This window comes from Mus caroli, unplaced genomic scaffold (genome assembly GCF_978045245.1).
Source record: "Mus caroli unplaced genomic scaffold, Mus_caroli_1 scaffold_12, whole genome shotgun sequence".
In the NCBI taxonomy this organism is placed as follows: Eukaryota; Metazoa; Chordata; class Mammalia; order Rodentia; family Muridae; genus Mus; species Mus caroli.
Genome location: NW_028227267.1, coordinates 50,519,324 through 50,533,862, shown reverse-complemented (window position 1 = coordinate 50,533,862; position 14,539 = coordinate 50,519,324). Strand labels below are relative to the sequence as shown.

General features: G+C 52.6%; 1 protein-coding gene across 1 annotated transcript; it reads right to left on the bottom strand.

Moving 5' to 3' along the window:
* Positions 1-1,827: 1,827 nt before the first annotated feature.
* On the bottom strand, positions 1,828-12,318 carry Mmp14 (matrix metallopeptidase 14). Its single transcript, XM_085828630.1, has 10 exons — positions 11,949-12,318; positions 7,981-8,129; positions 7,614-7,736; positions 6,952-7,259; positions 6,103-6,268; positions 5,227-5,383; positions 4,902-5,040; positions 4,620-4,770; positions 4,049-4,164; positions 1,828-3,723 (listed from the first exon to the last, which is right to left on the bottom strand). Exons 1-10 carry the CDS (start codon positions 12,054-12,056, stop codon positions 3,392-3,394), a joined length of 1,749 nt encoding a protein of 582 aa, XP_085684756.1. The 5' UTR covers positions 12,057-12,318; the 3' UTR covers positions 1,828-3,391.
* Positions 12,319-14,539: the final 2,221 nt, after the last annotated feature.

The following is a 14,539-nucleotide window of genomic DNA, read 5'->3' as shown; positions in this document are numbered from 1 at the left end:
CAAGGTCCCGGGGTGCGGTGGGCAGGCTCAAGTACATCATCAGCACCAGACACACGCGGCCTCCACCCCACAGTCCGGTCTGCGCAGAATCGATCCTCCAGCTCATCTCCCTTTGTCTCCAGTTCTGCATTCCCATTTCTCTCGTTGGCTTCAGAGAGCATCTTGTGATTCCAGAATCCCAGCCAAACAATTTCCTCGTGATGGGGAAACCGCACTCCTTTCCCGGGCTCCCCCTCCTCTTCCCTCTGGCAACACACCCTCCTGGGCTCTTCCACTGGCTCCAGCTGTGTTTTGCAGAATTCCCTCTGGATAACATCTGTAATTACCTCCAGATGTGGACCACAAAAACACAAAGGGGCCATTAGCTCATCTTTTACTTTTTTTTTTTTTTTTTTTTTTTTTTGTCACATGAACCGGCTTGATTCCCCCTAGATGCCCCCAGGGCCACCTCAGCTCCAATCCTTTTTGGTGAAGGTGGCGGTCGGTTGGTTAGCGGAGGCTGTTCCTAACTTCACTGAGACACACGGGGCCCTGGCAAACAGCTGTTGGCAGCAGAGGCACAGGTGATCAGGCACAGGGTCAGGGTTGTTGGCTGGCAGGAAGGTAGGGTACCCCATCTGCCAAAGTAACCACACCAAGGACTCTGCAGAGCAGCTGGATGGAAGAGGGCATGGGTGGAGCCAGGCTCTGGAAGGCAGGCAGGCTGTGGAGGACCTGGGCGGGAGCCCAGGGAAGACTGGGCTGAGGCAGGAAGGGAAGGCGGGAGAAGGGGGCTGCTCTCCTTCAGCTGAGCTGACTCAGCAGCTGGGCTGACCCCTCCCTTCAGGCTGGTTTTGGAGGAAGGGAGGGTCAACAGCCTGGGAACCCTGTCTAGGGCAGCAGTTTCTATGGAAAATGGAAACAAAGCCTTGTTATTTAACCCTTCCAACCTGAGGGTCCTGGCTCTTCTGGGACAATGGAAGAACTCTGTTGTGCCAGGGAGAGGACACTCCTAGGAGCGCAGACCATGGAGAAACCTTTCTTTTTTTCCATCTCTAGTTTCCTGATCCAACAGCAGGGTCTCAGGCCTATAAGAACCACCACCTCTCCGCCCACTACCCCACCCCTTACTGTGTAGCCCCAGCTAGTTTAGATCTTACTCATGTAGACCAGGCTAGCCTTGACCTCCTGCCTCCATAGAGTAAAGATGCCACCATGCCCAGCTTTAGCAGGACCTCCCTAGGAAGGGTCTCCCTAGGTCCTGGCACCTGTCATTGAACTTCAGACTAATGTGATCATGGGAATCCCTTGCTGAAGGGACAGATTTATGAGGAAACTCAAATGTGGCGAGATCACACGGCAGAATAATGCAATTTAGGAAGATTTTCCAAATGGCCTCAGCTTGACCACTTCCTCTTATTCTGGCAGCCTTGGTTCTCAAAGGTAGCCTTTTAAGGCTTTTGGGGGGAGAAATCTGGGTTCTTCCAGTCACTCCTCTAACCTCCAGTGGGGTATGACTTGTTCCCCAACTGCAACTCTTAAGTTCTATCAGTCTAAGAATAAATATTTATGACAAATACTAAAACCTGCATCATGGGAAATGGTGTTCTTAGTGTCTGCCCTCCCTATCCCTGCTTGGCCACATCGCATCCACCCCTACACCCAGCTCGAGTCACACAAAGAATGTGAAACACAGTTTATTCTTCTTGGAAAGGTTGAACAAGGTCAAAAAAATGTCCTTAGAGAGCACTGACCCAGCCCCGCCCTGCAGGTTTCTGGGGTCAGTCACCTCAGCCCCCCTCCACCCCCCACCCCTCCCCATGCCCCTTGTTAACAAAAAGGAACAATTTGAATGGCATTCATATATAATAATTATAATAAAAATATACATTAAACAAAACAAAAAAAAACCCAAACAAGACAGAAATTTAGCTGGGCTTCCAGCACCGTTCACCCCTATCCCCAACCCCCACCCAGACACTTCTCTCCTCTCCTTGCCTCTCCCTCCACAGGGTCTCACTCTCCCAAGTCCCCAGTACCATGACCACCTTCAGTGGCTGAAGGAGACTTCAAATGGGTCAACTGGGCGGGGAAGAGGAAGGGCAGGACATAGGTAAAATGGGCTGAGGGGTGCCTGCATCAGGAAAGGGAGGCCACCCTAACCAACAGCACCCAGACACCTGCCTCACTAGGGCAGTGAGGAAGACTAAGCAAGCCCAGACTGCTGACAGCCTCCTCTGGTCTCCATTGAGTCCCTGTATGCATGCTCTTCTCACTCCTGTATCATTTCCTACCCTTGCCTTCTACACTGTGAGCAAGGGGACAGAAAGTGGCCAGTGTGGCTTCCCTTAAGGCCCTTTCTGAGACATCCAATAAGATGTGCCCACTCCTGGGGACTAGTGTCCCATGTGTGCACTGCAGTCTGTGCAGACTCCCAGGCATACACTGCCACCACCACCCTTCGTGTCCTGCCCCCTCTGACTGCTCTCTTTGGGTCCCAGCCCCAGCGACTTGCATTTGAACAAGGTCTTTGTCTGCTTTGAGCTGTGAGGCTCATCCTTCAGATCCTGCTGTCTCCCCTTGACCTCACTCCACCCGGGACCTTTCCCCCTGGTTTCAGCTCTTCCAGCCTTGAACTTGACATTCAAGGCTAACATTCAGGGGTCAGGGGTCGGGTTTGCCAAGGGTTTCCTCAAACCCATTTAGTCCTTAATGGCTCAGGCTCCTTTGGAAGTTCTCCAGGCTGGGTTGGATAGAGGCAGATCTTTGTGGAGAGGAACTTGGCTGTCCAAGCCACCAGACTCTCTGTGAGCTTTTCTTTCTTTCTTTCTTTCTTTCTTTCTTTCTTTCTTTCTTTCTTTCTTTCTTTCTTTCTTTCTTTCTTTCTTATCAAAGTCTTTAGGGTAACTGAACAATCTTTCCACCTCCAAACGTACACTCTTAAGATTCCTTTTAGTCAGAGTGGCGGGAGGCAGCCAACTAGGTACACTTGGTACGTATAGGGCTCATATGCCCAGAGCCTCCTGAGGTCAGAGTTCAGAGATTTAAGGTATATAGTTAGGGGGATGGAAAAGAAGCAGATGACCCCATTTGGCCGTTGCCTATAAGGTCAGAGGGTCTTGCCTTCAAGTGCAGAGCCTTGACAACATTCAACTAGGGCTGAACACACACCGAGCTGTGAGGTTCCCTTGAGGGCCAGAGGCCGACCGTCTTCTGCTCAGCCCTCAAGGGACCCACTTATGGGTGAAGCAATGCTGGGGTGAGGGTGGGAGAGGCCAATTAGGGACTGAGAAGGGAGGCTGGAGGGAGGGAGCCCAGGACGGGTGAGAGCAGCCCACCTGCTACCACCTGTAGCCACTGGCCTTCAGAGGCAAAGTCCTTGTGGTAGAAGCGGGTGGGCCAGTGGTGGGGGTCAGACCTTGTCCAGCAGCGAACGCTGGCAGTAAAGCAGTCGCTTGGGCGTCCCATGGCGTCTGAAGAAGAAGACAGCGAGGCCCACTGCCAGTACCAGGAGCAGCAGTAGTACCGGCAGGACCACGGCGGCCGCACTCACAGCTCCACTGCCCTCCTCATCCACCTCAATGATGATCACCTCTGTCTCCTCCTCAGTCCCCTCATCGGGCCGGCCCCCCGAAGGGCAGCCCATCCAGTCCCGCAGAGCTGACTTGGGGTACCCTGGCTCTACCTTCAGCTTCTGGTTGTTGAACTTCCAGTATTTGTTTCCCTTGTAGAAGTATGTGAAGACTGAAGGGCCCCAAGAAGACGGATGAAGAGGACAAGAACCAAGACCCGGTGAAGAGGTCGGAGGACAGAGTCCATAAAGGCCCCCGAAGAGAGAAGAGAAGAAAGCACAGTTAGTGTGAGGCCAGCTAAGCTTACCACTCATCCCAGTAACAGCTTGGCAGAGTGGAAAGACTGAGGGTACTACACATGAAAACACTTGGCTCTTTCCTGGCAAGCCCCCAGCCCCCACTGCTACACCATCAATGCTTTCCACAAGACCTGCCTTTCTGCTTTTCCTTGGCTCCCCAAGCTTGCCCTTCTCTATAGTTTCCTTTGCTTCACTCACCTTCATCACTGCCCATGAATGACCCCCTGGGAGATTCAGGGATTCCTTCCCAGACTTTGATGTTTTTAGGGTACTCGCTGTCCACTGCCCTGAATTCTTCATTGAACCGGTAGTACCTGGGGGAGGGGAAAGAAAGGGGAGTGGTTGAATACTGGGCATGCCCTTAGAGGTGAGCAGACCCAGGACAAAGGGTAGCTAGGGTCATGGTTGGGGACAGGGATTTTGAGTAATGAGGGCCTGCAGTGGAAAGAGGCGGAAGGAGGAGGTGGAAGGGAAGGTCCAGGCTGTAAGGAGCCACTAGCAGCCCCTTAATGATAGTGCCTGGTGGCCGGGTGGAGGCCCAGTACTAGGTGCAGGAGGCATCAAATGACCAGGTTTGAAATGGTGACCGGGTCACATCCCACTCGCGAAGCACTAAGAAAAACTGTCTGTTGCTAGGCAACAGTAAAGGATTAGCAACAACCTTGGCGGGGTGGGGCTTTCTTCAGAATTTAGGGATCGGGCTATTTGGGGTGGCAGTGGCAGTAGTTTCTGAGTAGAGAGGCTTAGGGTTAAGGAGCTGAATTCTTACTTATTGCCCCGGAAGAAGTAGGTCTTCCCATTGGGCATCCAGAAGAGAGCTGCATCGATCTTGTCCGTGGGCAGCCCTCGGCCCAGCTCCTTAATGTGCTTGGGGTATCCGGGTTCCAGGGAGGCTTCGTCAAACACCCAGTGCTTATCTCCTGGAATAAGAGGGAAGGGAAGAACCTGGGTCCAACCTGACGGTGGGTGAGGTCTTCGGGAGTGAAGTGGAATCAGTCACCCGGGGAGACCCTTCCAACCAAGTTCCCAGGACTAGGAAATGCCTGGTTACCTTTGAAGAAGACAAATTTGCCATCCTTCCTCTCGTAGGCAGTGTTGATGGATGCAGGCAGGCCCCTCCAGAATTGGCCAATGGGCATTGGGTATCCGTCCATCACTTGGTTATTCCTCACCCGCCAGAACCATCGCTCCTAGAAACCAGTAAAGATGAGGGGGAACACATTACGCCTTATACCTTTGTCTTCCTCAGTCCCCAAAGCTTCCCCCACTGCCCTTGGTTCTATGGTTTTAGTTTTCAGTCCATTATTATTTCCATCCATTTTCCTCGCTGCGAGTCCTTCTGTCCCCTCAAACAATCCCACTTCTCTTCCTCTCACCTTGAAGACAAACATCTCTCCTCGGAGCATGGCTACGGTGTCAAAGTTCCCGTCACAGATGTTGGGCCCATAGGTGGGGTTCTTGGGCTTATCTGGGACAGAGGGTCGAGAGGTAGTTCTGGGTTGAGGGGGCATCTTTGTGGGTGACCCTGACTTGCTTCCTGAGGAAGAGAACAATAGGGGGTACTTTAGACTTTGGAGCCAAGAGGGTGGAAGAACAGAGAGATAAGCAGACAACACCCCTGGAAAGTGTGATGAGGGTGGCGGTGCTACCGAGATGGCTCAGTGGTTAAAGCAAGTACTGCAGAGGATGGGAGTTTGGTTCCCAGAGCTGACAACCAGTGGCTCACAACCACCTATAACCCTAGTTCTAGGAAGTCAGATGCCTCTGGTCTCTGTGGACACACAGACACACCCTAATAAGAACAAATATTAAAAAAAAAAAAAAGACAGTGTAAACAGGCTTTAGAGAAGGATGAAGTAGTCGGCTTGGGTGTGTCCAACAGGTGAGCTTAAAAAGTGGGAGCTGAGGGGCTGGAGATATGACTCCGTGATTAGGAGCACCTGCAGATCTTAAAGAGGACCCAAGTTTGGTCCCCAGCACTCACATGGCAGTGTCAGGAGATCCAGTGTCCTCTTTAGGACTCCACAGGTACACATGATGCATATACATACATAGAGGCAATACACTTAAATATGTAAAACAAAAAGTGCTTTTAAAAAGTGGTAGCTAATAGAGGCAATGAAAAGTGGTGTGTGTGTTTGTGTGTGGTGTGTGTGTGTAGAGACTTCACAGCATGATGGAGGGAAAATGCAGACAAGAGGCCAAGAGGGGACAAGTATAGAGATGGAGGAGCAGGAATGGGGATGGGTAACTCGCCATAAAGTTGCTGGATGCCACGGCGATCGTCATCAGGCAACACGAAGTTCTCTGTGTCCATCCACTGGTAAAAGGGGGCCATGATGGCGGAGGGATCATTGGAATGTTCCAGGCCTAGGGCATGCCCCAACTCATGCACAGCCACCAAGAAGATGTCATTTCCTGGAGGGATGGAGATGGTGAAAACTTGGTTAAGCTCCCTACTTCTCTACCAGAGACTCTAGTTTCACAGAGAAGCTTGCTGATTGTGTTTTCCACCTCAAGGGATGAAGTCCTGAGGGTCAGCTTCCTATTTGGTTCAGAAAGCTCAAGGCAGTCACTACCCTCCTCTGGGGAAAGTGGGGGACCTGGGTCCAGATCCCAATCCTAAGAAAACCTACACTGTAGAATTCAGTTTCTCCCAGAAGCTAGGTACCATGTTTGCCTGGAAAAGAGGGAGAGAAGTGAGAGCCCTTGCCAGTCTGTGATTGGTAAGTCAGTCAAGCTGTAATGGCAGACCAAATATACAGAAACAAACAGCTTAAAATAAGACTCCTGCACGCTCTCACTAGGTTCTACGGCTAATAACTTAGCTGTTGCTTGTTCTTTTGTTTTGAGATAGAGTCTTGTTATACAATCTAGGCAGGCCTCAAACTCACAATCCTCCTGCCTCAACACTTAGATTTATTATTTTTTTTAATTTTATTGATTTATGAGACAGGGTCTCACTATGTAGCCCAGGCTGGCCTAGAACTTACTACGTAGAGCAGGCTGGCCCACTACACCCTGCTACCTTAGATTTTGGAAGAAGAACCCTCTAGATACAAGTGACTGCACAGGGTAGAACCTGGGGTTCCCTTACTCACCATTTAGATCCTCATTTTGGACAGTCCAGGGCTCGGCAGAATCAAAGTGGGTATCCCCTCCAATATTGGGCCCTGGGAAGTAGGCATGAGCCAGGAAGCCTCCTTCACCATCAAAGGGTGTACTGTCGCCGTGGAAACCCTCAGCAAACAAGATCATGATGTCAGCCTGCTTCTCATGTCCCTCCCGGATGTAGGCATAGGGCACTTCTCGGAATCGCAATGGCGTGGCACTCTCCCATACTCGGAAGGCCTTCCGAATGGCCTCGAATGTAGCATACTCGCCCACCTTAGGGGTGTAATTCTGGATGCTACATCCAGATGTGAGGGTAGAGAAGGGAAACATTAGGATAAAGGAGGCAAAGTTCCCTCTCCTAGCTCTGACAGAAGTGCCTGCCCACCTTGCCAGACCTGGTTCCCTGCTATTGCATATATGTATCTCAGCCCAGGGGACGAAAGGCTTAGGGGACTTTCAGGCTTGGGGTGTTGCCAAGAGAGTGCATGCTCTTCAGAATGGCTGTACTTCTCTGCAAGATTAGAGCTATTTTCGTAGGAATTAGAGCCACTCTCTAGGAATGGGCAGTAGCCCAGGCCACCTTTGACTCAATACAACTAACGGGGAGGGATACTGCATGTGAAAAACATGTCTAGGCTGGGGGACTCACCAGAAAGTGATCTCATTATGCTGCCACTTGAGGCCCTGAATGGCATAGCGCTTCCTCCGAACATTAGCCTTGATCTCAGTCCCAAACTTATCCGGAACACCACAGCGAGGGCGCCTCATGGCCCTGGGGTGGAAACAACGGGGTCAGTGTAGTATATAAAACAAAACCATCTTCAAGGGGACAGAGTGTAGTGCTGTAGTTGACCCAGGGTCTTGGCCTCTGGTCCCAGATTAGTGATGGGTGAGGCTTTGTGTGTGCCAGTGTAGGGGAAGGCCAGGTCCTGAGGTGGATGGGAGAGGGCACTGAGGCAAGTTCAAGTGGAAGCATGTCTGGTATTCAGCATGGTCAGTGGAGGACAGGAACTTACATCATGGTTGCCAAATCAGCCTTGCCTGTCACTTGTAAACCATAGAACTTTTGCATGGCGGCAATGGCAGCTGAGAGTGACTGGGGTGAGCGTTGTGTGTGGGTACGCAGGTCTCCTGGAGGTAGGTAGCCATACTGCTGCAGCCAGGCCTGTAGGGAGAGAGGTGTGGCTTAGAGAACTTCCGGCTTGGTCCAGGGGGCCCACCTGCCTCTCCACGATGCCTGCCAGATGTCCTTGACGTCAGTCAGTGACTATGACGGGCTCTTAGTCTGATTCAGGCAGGAACTCTCAGGCTAACTGTTGACTTGAGCTCTAGCCTAGACCCCAGGATGGCTTGTCCTCAGGGGTGACAGGGTGCAGACAGATGGAAGGCTGGGAAACCATTGCTCCCGACTGAGCTATGGTGCTCTTGGACATAAGAGCCTCAGAGAGTTGAGAGGAGTTGTTAGCATATTTTTAGATTGTCTGTACATGTATGTGGAGGCCAGAGGTCAATCTCTGGTGCGTTCCTTGGGAGCTGTGACTCACCTATTAGGCCAGGCTAGATGGCCAGCAAGCCTCAGGGGTTGTTCTGCCTCTGCCTCTCCAGCACTGACATACTGACATTACAAGTGTGTCACTACCACCTCTTTTATACACACACACACACACACACACACACACACACACACACACACACATATGCTAGGGGTCAAATCCAGGCCCTCATTCTTACAAAGTGAGCATTTTGCCACACCTTAAAATGCCTTCTTAGAGCTGGCATTCTCGCTAGCACGTTTCTTCTCTGTGTCAGCTTTTGAAAATATGGCATGTCCCATGTCTTTTTTTCTTTTTTTCCCAGAGCTGAGGCCCGAGCCCAGGGCCCTGCGCTTGCTAGGCAAGTGCTCTACCACTGAGCTAAATTCCCAATCCCAGCATGTTCCATTTGAAAACAGGTTATGCCCATGGTAGGCAGAATAGTACAGTGGGGGTGAGGGAGCCTGAACAGGGTGAAGGAGTTTCTGGGACAGAAAGTACCACACTTCTAGGACCCTCACAGCAGAAATATTTTTAAGGAGGGCAGAAAATGAGTCAGGGGTAAGGCTTGATGATGATGATAGGGAAGCTGTATTCTTTAGGGTGGTAGCGAATCAGCCATAACCCTAAGTAAATACTCTACGACTTAGGAATCTAGACTTGGAGAGCCAAGCAAGCCATGTTATGTATAGACAATGAGGATGCCTGGATTCTTGTTGGGAGACACCATCCTGATAGCTCTGGTCCTATTTCAGTTTTACCCTTCTTAAGGAGTCCACAGGGGGTTTCACACTGCCTAGAATGAGCATTCGGAAGGGAAATGGTAAAATCTGCCTTGGAGCCCTCATCGCCTGCCTGCCCATGATCATTAGGATGGATCTATGGATCTATATGATGCTCTTCCCCTTCAGACTTAGGCACCCGTGGTGGAGCAGCGCTCTTGTGTGGGGTCTGGGGGTGATTCAGGAGCAGCTGACTTAGGACCTGAGCCCAAAAGGGCAGGAATTGCAACACAGTTCCAGGAAGTGATTCCCTTATGCTGACAAGAGTTAGGGCTCAAGTTGTAAACAACCCAGCCTTTCCCCAGCCAATGTGGTTGGCCAAACAAGCCTAGCATCACCTGTATCTCAGAGCCCTCCTCTCGGGTACAGGATTTTAACCTCTTGTGTGTCAGAGAGGCCTAGAGGGGTAAGTAACTCCAGAGCTGTTCCCTCCGATCTGAAGGCTTGCCCTGACCTGTGCTGTGGACTGTGCCAAGAATGCAGGAAACTCCCTTTGCTTCCAGCCTCACCTGTAGGCTCTGACCCCAGCTGGGCTATCAGCTGCTTCAGGCTTGGGGATAGGGGAGAGTGGGAGTGGCCGGCTTCCCCCCAACCCACAAGCTGAAACTCAGGAGGAGTGAAACCAGGTCCTCAACCCTCAGCAGATGAGGAACCGCTCTTAGAGTGTTCCGGAGAAGGGAGGCTGGACAGACAGGAGTTCCGGATAAATCCCTTTCCTATGAGCCTTTCGAGATGCAGGCAAGTCTAAATAAGCACACTCATAAACCCGGCCCCAGTACCCCGTGGAGCAAAATGGATGCTTTGTCAGGAAAAGGACTCCCCGGAAGAGTATCACAAAGCCAGGAAAGAAACTGTCCCCATCATTTTCTTCCTCTCCCGAACTGGGCAAGTTTCTTTCTCCATCTCTGAGCCAGGCAAAAACCACAGACTATGAAACTGGAACCACAGGAGAGGACTCTGGTGTCTGCGGCTGAGTGGGGGAAGGGACAAGCACCAGACACACCAACTGGGAGGAGAGGGCTGTCCTGGAGCTGTGGAGGCTCGGTTAAAGGGACCTAGCTGCCTCAGAACCCCTCTCCCTTCAGCTTGGCCGGAAGACAGAGCAACTCTGGTGGGTGGCAGGACCCGGTTGGCTGGCATTGTCTTGATCAATAACCGCAGGGTATTCCCTATGAGAGAGTCAAGGAACAGCTCCCACTTTCGGAGGCTGAGAGGGTGGGGGCTCTCCAGCTCAACATCAAGTCTTGGATCCTGGCCTCTGGATCGGTCCCGCCCTCCCTCAGCTTCCCACCCTACTGTGTGCCAGAAGCAAATGGTGGTTCTGGCTCTGGGAGGACCATGACCCACTTAGAGCAGAGCCAGGGCTGCCGCGCCTTCCCTAGGGCACCTACTGGAGACTGGGGAGGGGAAAAAAGACGTTGGCAGTGGGCAGTTTTCCAGAGGCTCCTTTTGTTAGGCACTCTCTGGGGCTAAGATGGTAGCTTTAGGCCTGGGAAAGGCGCCTCCTCTCTCTGACAATTGGGTTTGGTTTCCAGTCTCAGGGAGGATTTTACTCTTTCCAGTTTCCATGCACAACTGTGGCCCGACTCCTAGGGCTACACTTGGCCTTTCAGCTCCAGGTCTCTTCAGTGATACAGGCAGCATGTGCCCAGGAGAGGTTCATTCTGAGGGTGCGCCCCGGCCTGGGCCCAGAGAAGAGGGAGTCAAATCCAGACCGTATCCTGCATTTTGGGCCCTTCCCAGCCCTTCCCTACCACACCCAGGTCCTCACCAGGCTGAGTGGGTTGGGATGGCCCAAAATAAGAAGCTGATTAAATCCGTCTCCCACCTTCACCCCAAAATAAGAGAGGGAGGGAAAACTTCCTCGGACTACTCCCACGCCGCTTCCTTCAGGACCGGGGTGGGCTATGGTCACGGAAGAGTTAGGGATGGGGGTGGGGGCGCCAGAGTCAGTCGGGACACTCAGGGGAGACCCAGGCCAGCCCTCAACTAACTCGCCAAGCGAGCGTCTCCCCGACTGTCCCCGCGATCAATGCAGAAAAATAATTATCAACAACAACAAAAAAAGGCCCCCCAAGGCGCCGGTAGGGGTGTGGAGGACGAGGGAGGCGGTGGCCAGGCTGAGCCCCGCTGCTCACAAGAAGAGCTTTGTGTGCGCGGAAGTTCGGCCCGCCGCGATCCTCGACGCCCGGGCCGGTGGCCCGCACCGAGGGCGGTCCAGGGGAGGCGGGTACAGCTTGGGCGCCCCCGACGCCCCCACTTGGTACGGATGCGTCCGTGCAGGGCCGCGGGCACCTGAGCGCTGCCAAACTGAAGGAACAACTCGCGTGTGACACCGGCCCGGACGGCGCGGAGTCCAGTGTCTCTGAGGCTCCCGCCTTGTGCCACAGTGCGCGCAGAGCTTGGAAAAGCGAGGCCCGGGCCCCGCTGCAGAGTTCTTCCAGGGAAGGGAGGAATGGGAAAGAGTCGGTGGCGGCGGAAGGGGGGTTGTTGGAGGCAGGCAAAAGTTGGATCAACTTGCAAGTTTGCAGATGAGGGGAGAAAAAGAAAGGCTGGCGCAGCAGAGCCCCCCCAGAGCCCATCTCTCAGCGGGGGCTGTCCCCTTGGAGACCCCCGGGCTCGCCTACCGGGCGGGCGAAACTCCGGGAAGGGCCGGAGGAGCTCACTTACTTCGGGGCTGAAGTTGCTGCCTTGGGCCCAGCCGAGGGAGGCGAGCGCGGTGCCAAGCGTGAGCAGGGGGAGCAGGAGGCTGCGGGAGGGTCGAGGGGCGGGAGACATGGTTCCCGGCGTCGGGGCGCCGGGCGGTGCGGGCTCCGCGGCGGGGCCCACGCCCTGGGGTCGCGCCGCCTCTCTTGGGGCGCCTTTGTCTTCTAAAGGAACGGAATGTGGATTCCTAGAGCGCGGTCGGCTTGGAGGTGAGGGAATTGCTCCTGGAAATGTCTGTTTGCTCTTCTCTTTTCCGTTTTTTGATCTTTCTTCTGCTTAGTCGGCGAACTGAGTTGGAAGCCCTCTCTGCTCTCCTTTGGTCCCTCCCTTCTCCCACAGCCTCTCCTCCGCCCCCGCCCCAATGCCCTCCTTTTTCGGTGGGGACGTGGTGTTTCAGCTCGAATCCAATTACAGCAGGAGAGAAGGAAAAAAAAAAGTTTGTCTTTTCTGTGGTGCAGGCTGCCATCTGCAGGGGTTGAGGCCGCAACCGGCAACTAACTAGGAGCCTGGGTGTCCCAGGGGACGGGATGCGGAAGACTTTCTCTTCCTAAGCATTTTTTGGGTGGCCTGATTCCCGTAGTATTCAGCATGTCTCACTTGAGAGTGTTTAAGTATTGGGAATCCCTATGGCTAGGAGTGGTGGAGACATGAAGTCTAACATGCGAGTGAGGAAGGTTGGGAGAAGGGACATTTACTAACAAGAGGGTTGTATGTTGAGACCTGTGGACAGCCTCCTCCTCCTGCCCCAAACTTGAGACTGTAACAAAAGCCACTGTCCAACAGCCACCACAATTACTTTGAATTTGGGGGCCGACCCCTTTATTAATGGCTTTTACAATCTGGCTGTTCTATTAAGTGTGAACTGCCTGGGTAGGAAAGGGCTTCAAGGGCACAGGATGGGGGAAGCCGGATAGAAGTGGTGAAATTTGTTGTAAGAGGAAGGATTGGGAGGTAGGGTTTTGGAGTTTCCTTCAGTCTTTACAGTGGAGACAGTTCCTTTGAGCGCGCAGCTTCCGTGATGGCTGGGCAGGGAGAACAAAAGGAGAGGCAGACAGGGGAGAGGGAGGCCAGGCTGCGCTGGCTCTCCGAGAGGGAGACAGATAAGAGGTTGACAACTAGATATGGAAACACACCAAGCAGTGGGACAGAGGCAGGAAAAGTGTGGGAGACAGAAAACTCGACCATCAGCGAAATGTAAGATCCAAGAATTGCATTTGGTCAGCGAGAGGAAGGCAGTGGGGAGAGGGAAGGAAAGCAAGCAAGGGAAGCGGTAAGGGAAGGGGGCAGGAATAAAGCCAGGTAGGAAGCTGCAGAGATCCACAGCTGCCAGCTTTGTGGTGGATGATGGGAGCCAAACACGGAGCACTGGAACGGGAACAAAGGTCCTTGCCTCCAGAATCCAAGGGAGGGCTCATGATCAATACAATGAATGGTTGCTAGGTCATGGGCAGTGACCTTGTGTGTGGGGGGGTGGGGAAGCACAGGACCCTCTTTAACCTCTGGAACTTAGTCTGATTATTACTCCTTCAGCAGAAGACCCCAGTTTAATCCTTCGTATATCTGCCTTACAGTGTGAGTGTCTCCTGGACCATGTACCCAGATACTAGCTGCTTGTTAAGAAAGGGACTTCTAACAGGTGTGGTGGCACATGGCTTTAAATCCAGACAGCGATGGATCTTTGTGATTGCCAGACAACGGTCTACCTGGCCAGTTTCAGGACAGCCAGTGCTACCGTGAGACCATGTCTTTTTTGTTTTTTTGGTTTTTCTCTGTATAGCCCTGGCTGTCCTGGACCTCACTTTGTAGACCAGGCTGGCCTCGAACTCAGAAATTCACCTGCCTCTGCCTCCCGAGTGCTGGGATTAAAGGCGTGCGTCACCATGCCCGGCCCCCATGTCTTTTTTTTTTTTAAGATTTATTTATTATATGTAAGTACACTGTAGCTGTCTTCAGATGCACCAGAAGGGGGAGTCAGATCTTGTTACAGATGTTTGTGAGCCACCCCATGTGGTTGCTGGGATTTGAACTCAGGACCTTCTGAAGAGCAGTCAGATGCTCTTACCTGCTGAGCCATCTCACCAGCCCCTGAGACCATGTCTTAAAAAGGAAATAGAACCTCAGGTGGAAAGACCTTTTCAAGAAAACATTAAATGCCAACTGTATGCATCTGAGCTGTGCATGATCTCTCTCTTAGTGACAAGAGTATGAGGGTGAACCAGGGAAACTGCTGCTGCCCCTTTCTTCTCTCACAGAGCAGTTGCTGCTCTTAGCTGGCTCAGCCCAGATGACCAGCACTGAAGAGGTTTAAAATCCCAAGCAGGCCAAGTGATAGGTGGTGGTGCGCTTAGCTTTTGTTAAGGCTCTGGGCACGTTTCTTCAGCACTATGGGCAAAATGATCCCAGAGCAAGATCTGGCTGAACTGGAATGGGGAGGACTAAGGGCACTGGGCCAAGCCTGGCAGGCAGTGATTTTAAGGTCTTTTGCTATCAATACAAATGGTAGGGAAAATGACTTGATAAAGCATTCAGACGATAGAAAAGAAAGCCAGAGAGAG

Coding starts and splice junctions, on each gene's coding strand:
- Mmp14 (XM_085828630.1), bottom strand. CDS start 12,056: ATGTCTCCCGCCCCTCGACCCTCCCGCAGCCTCCTGCTCCCCCTGCTC. Junction 7,260..7,613: donor CATAATGAGATCACTTTCTG/GTGAGTCCCCCA, acceptor ATCTGGATGTAG/CATCCAGAATTACACCCCTA. Junction 6,269..6,951: donor CCAAAATGAGGATCTAAATG/GTGAGTAAGGGA, acceptor CCATCCCTCCAG/GAAATGACATCTTCTTGGTG.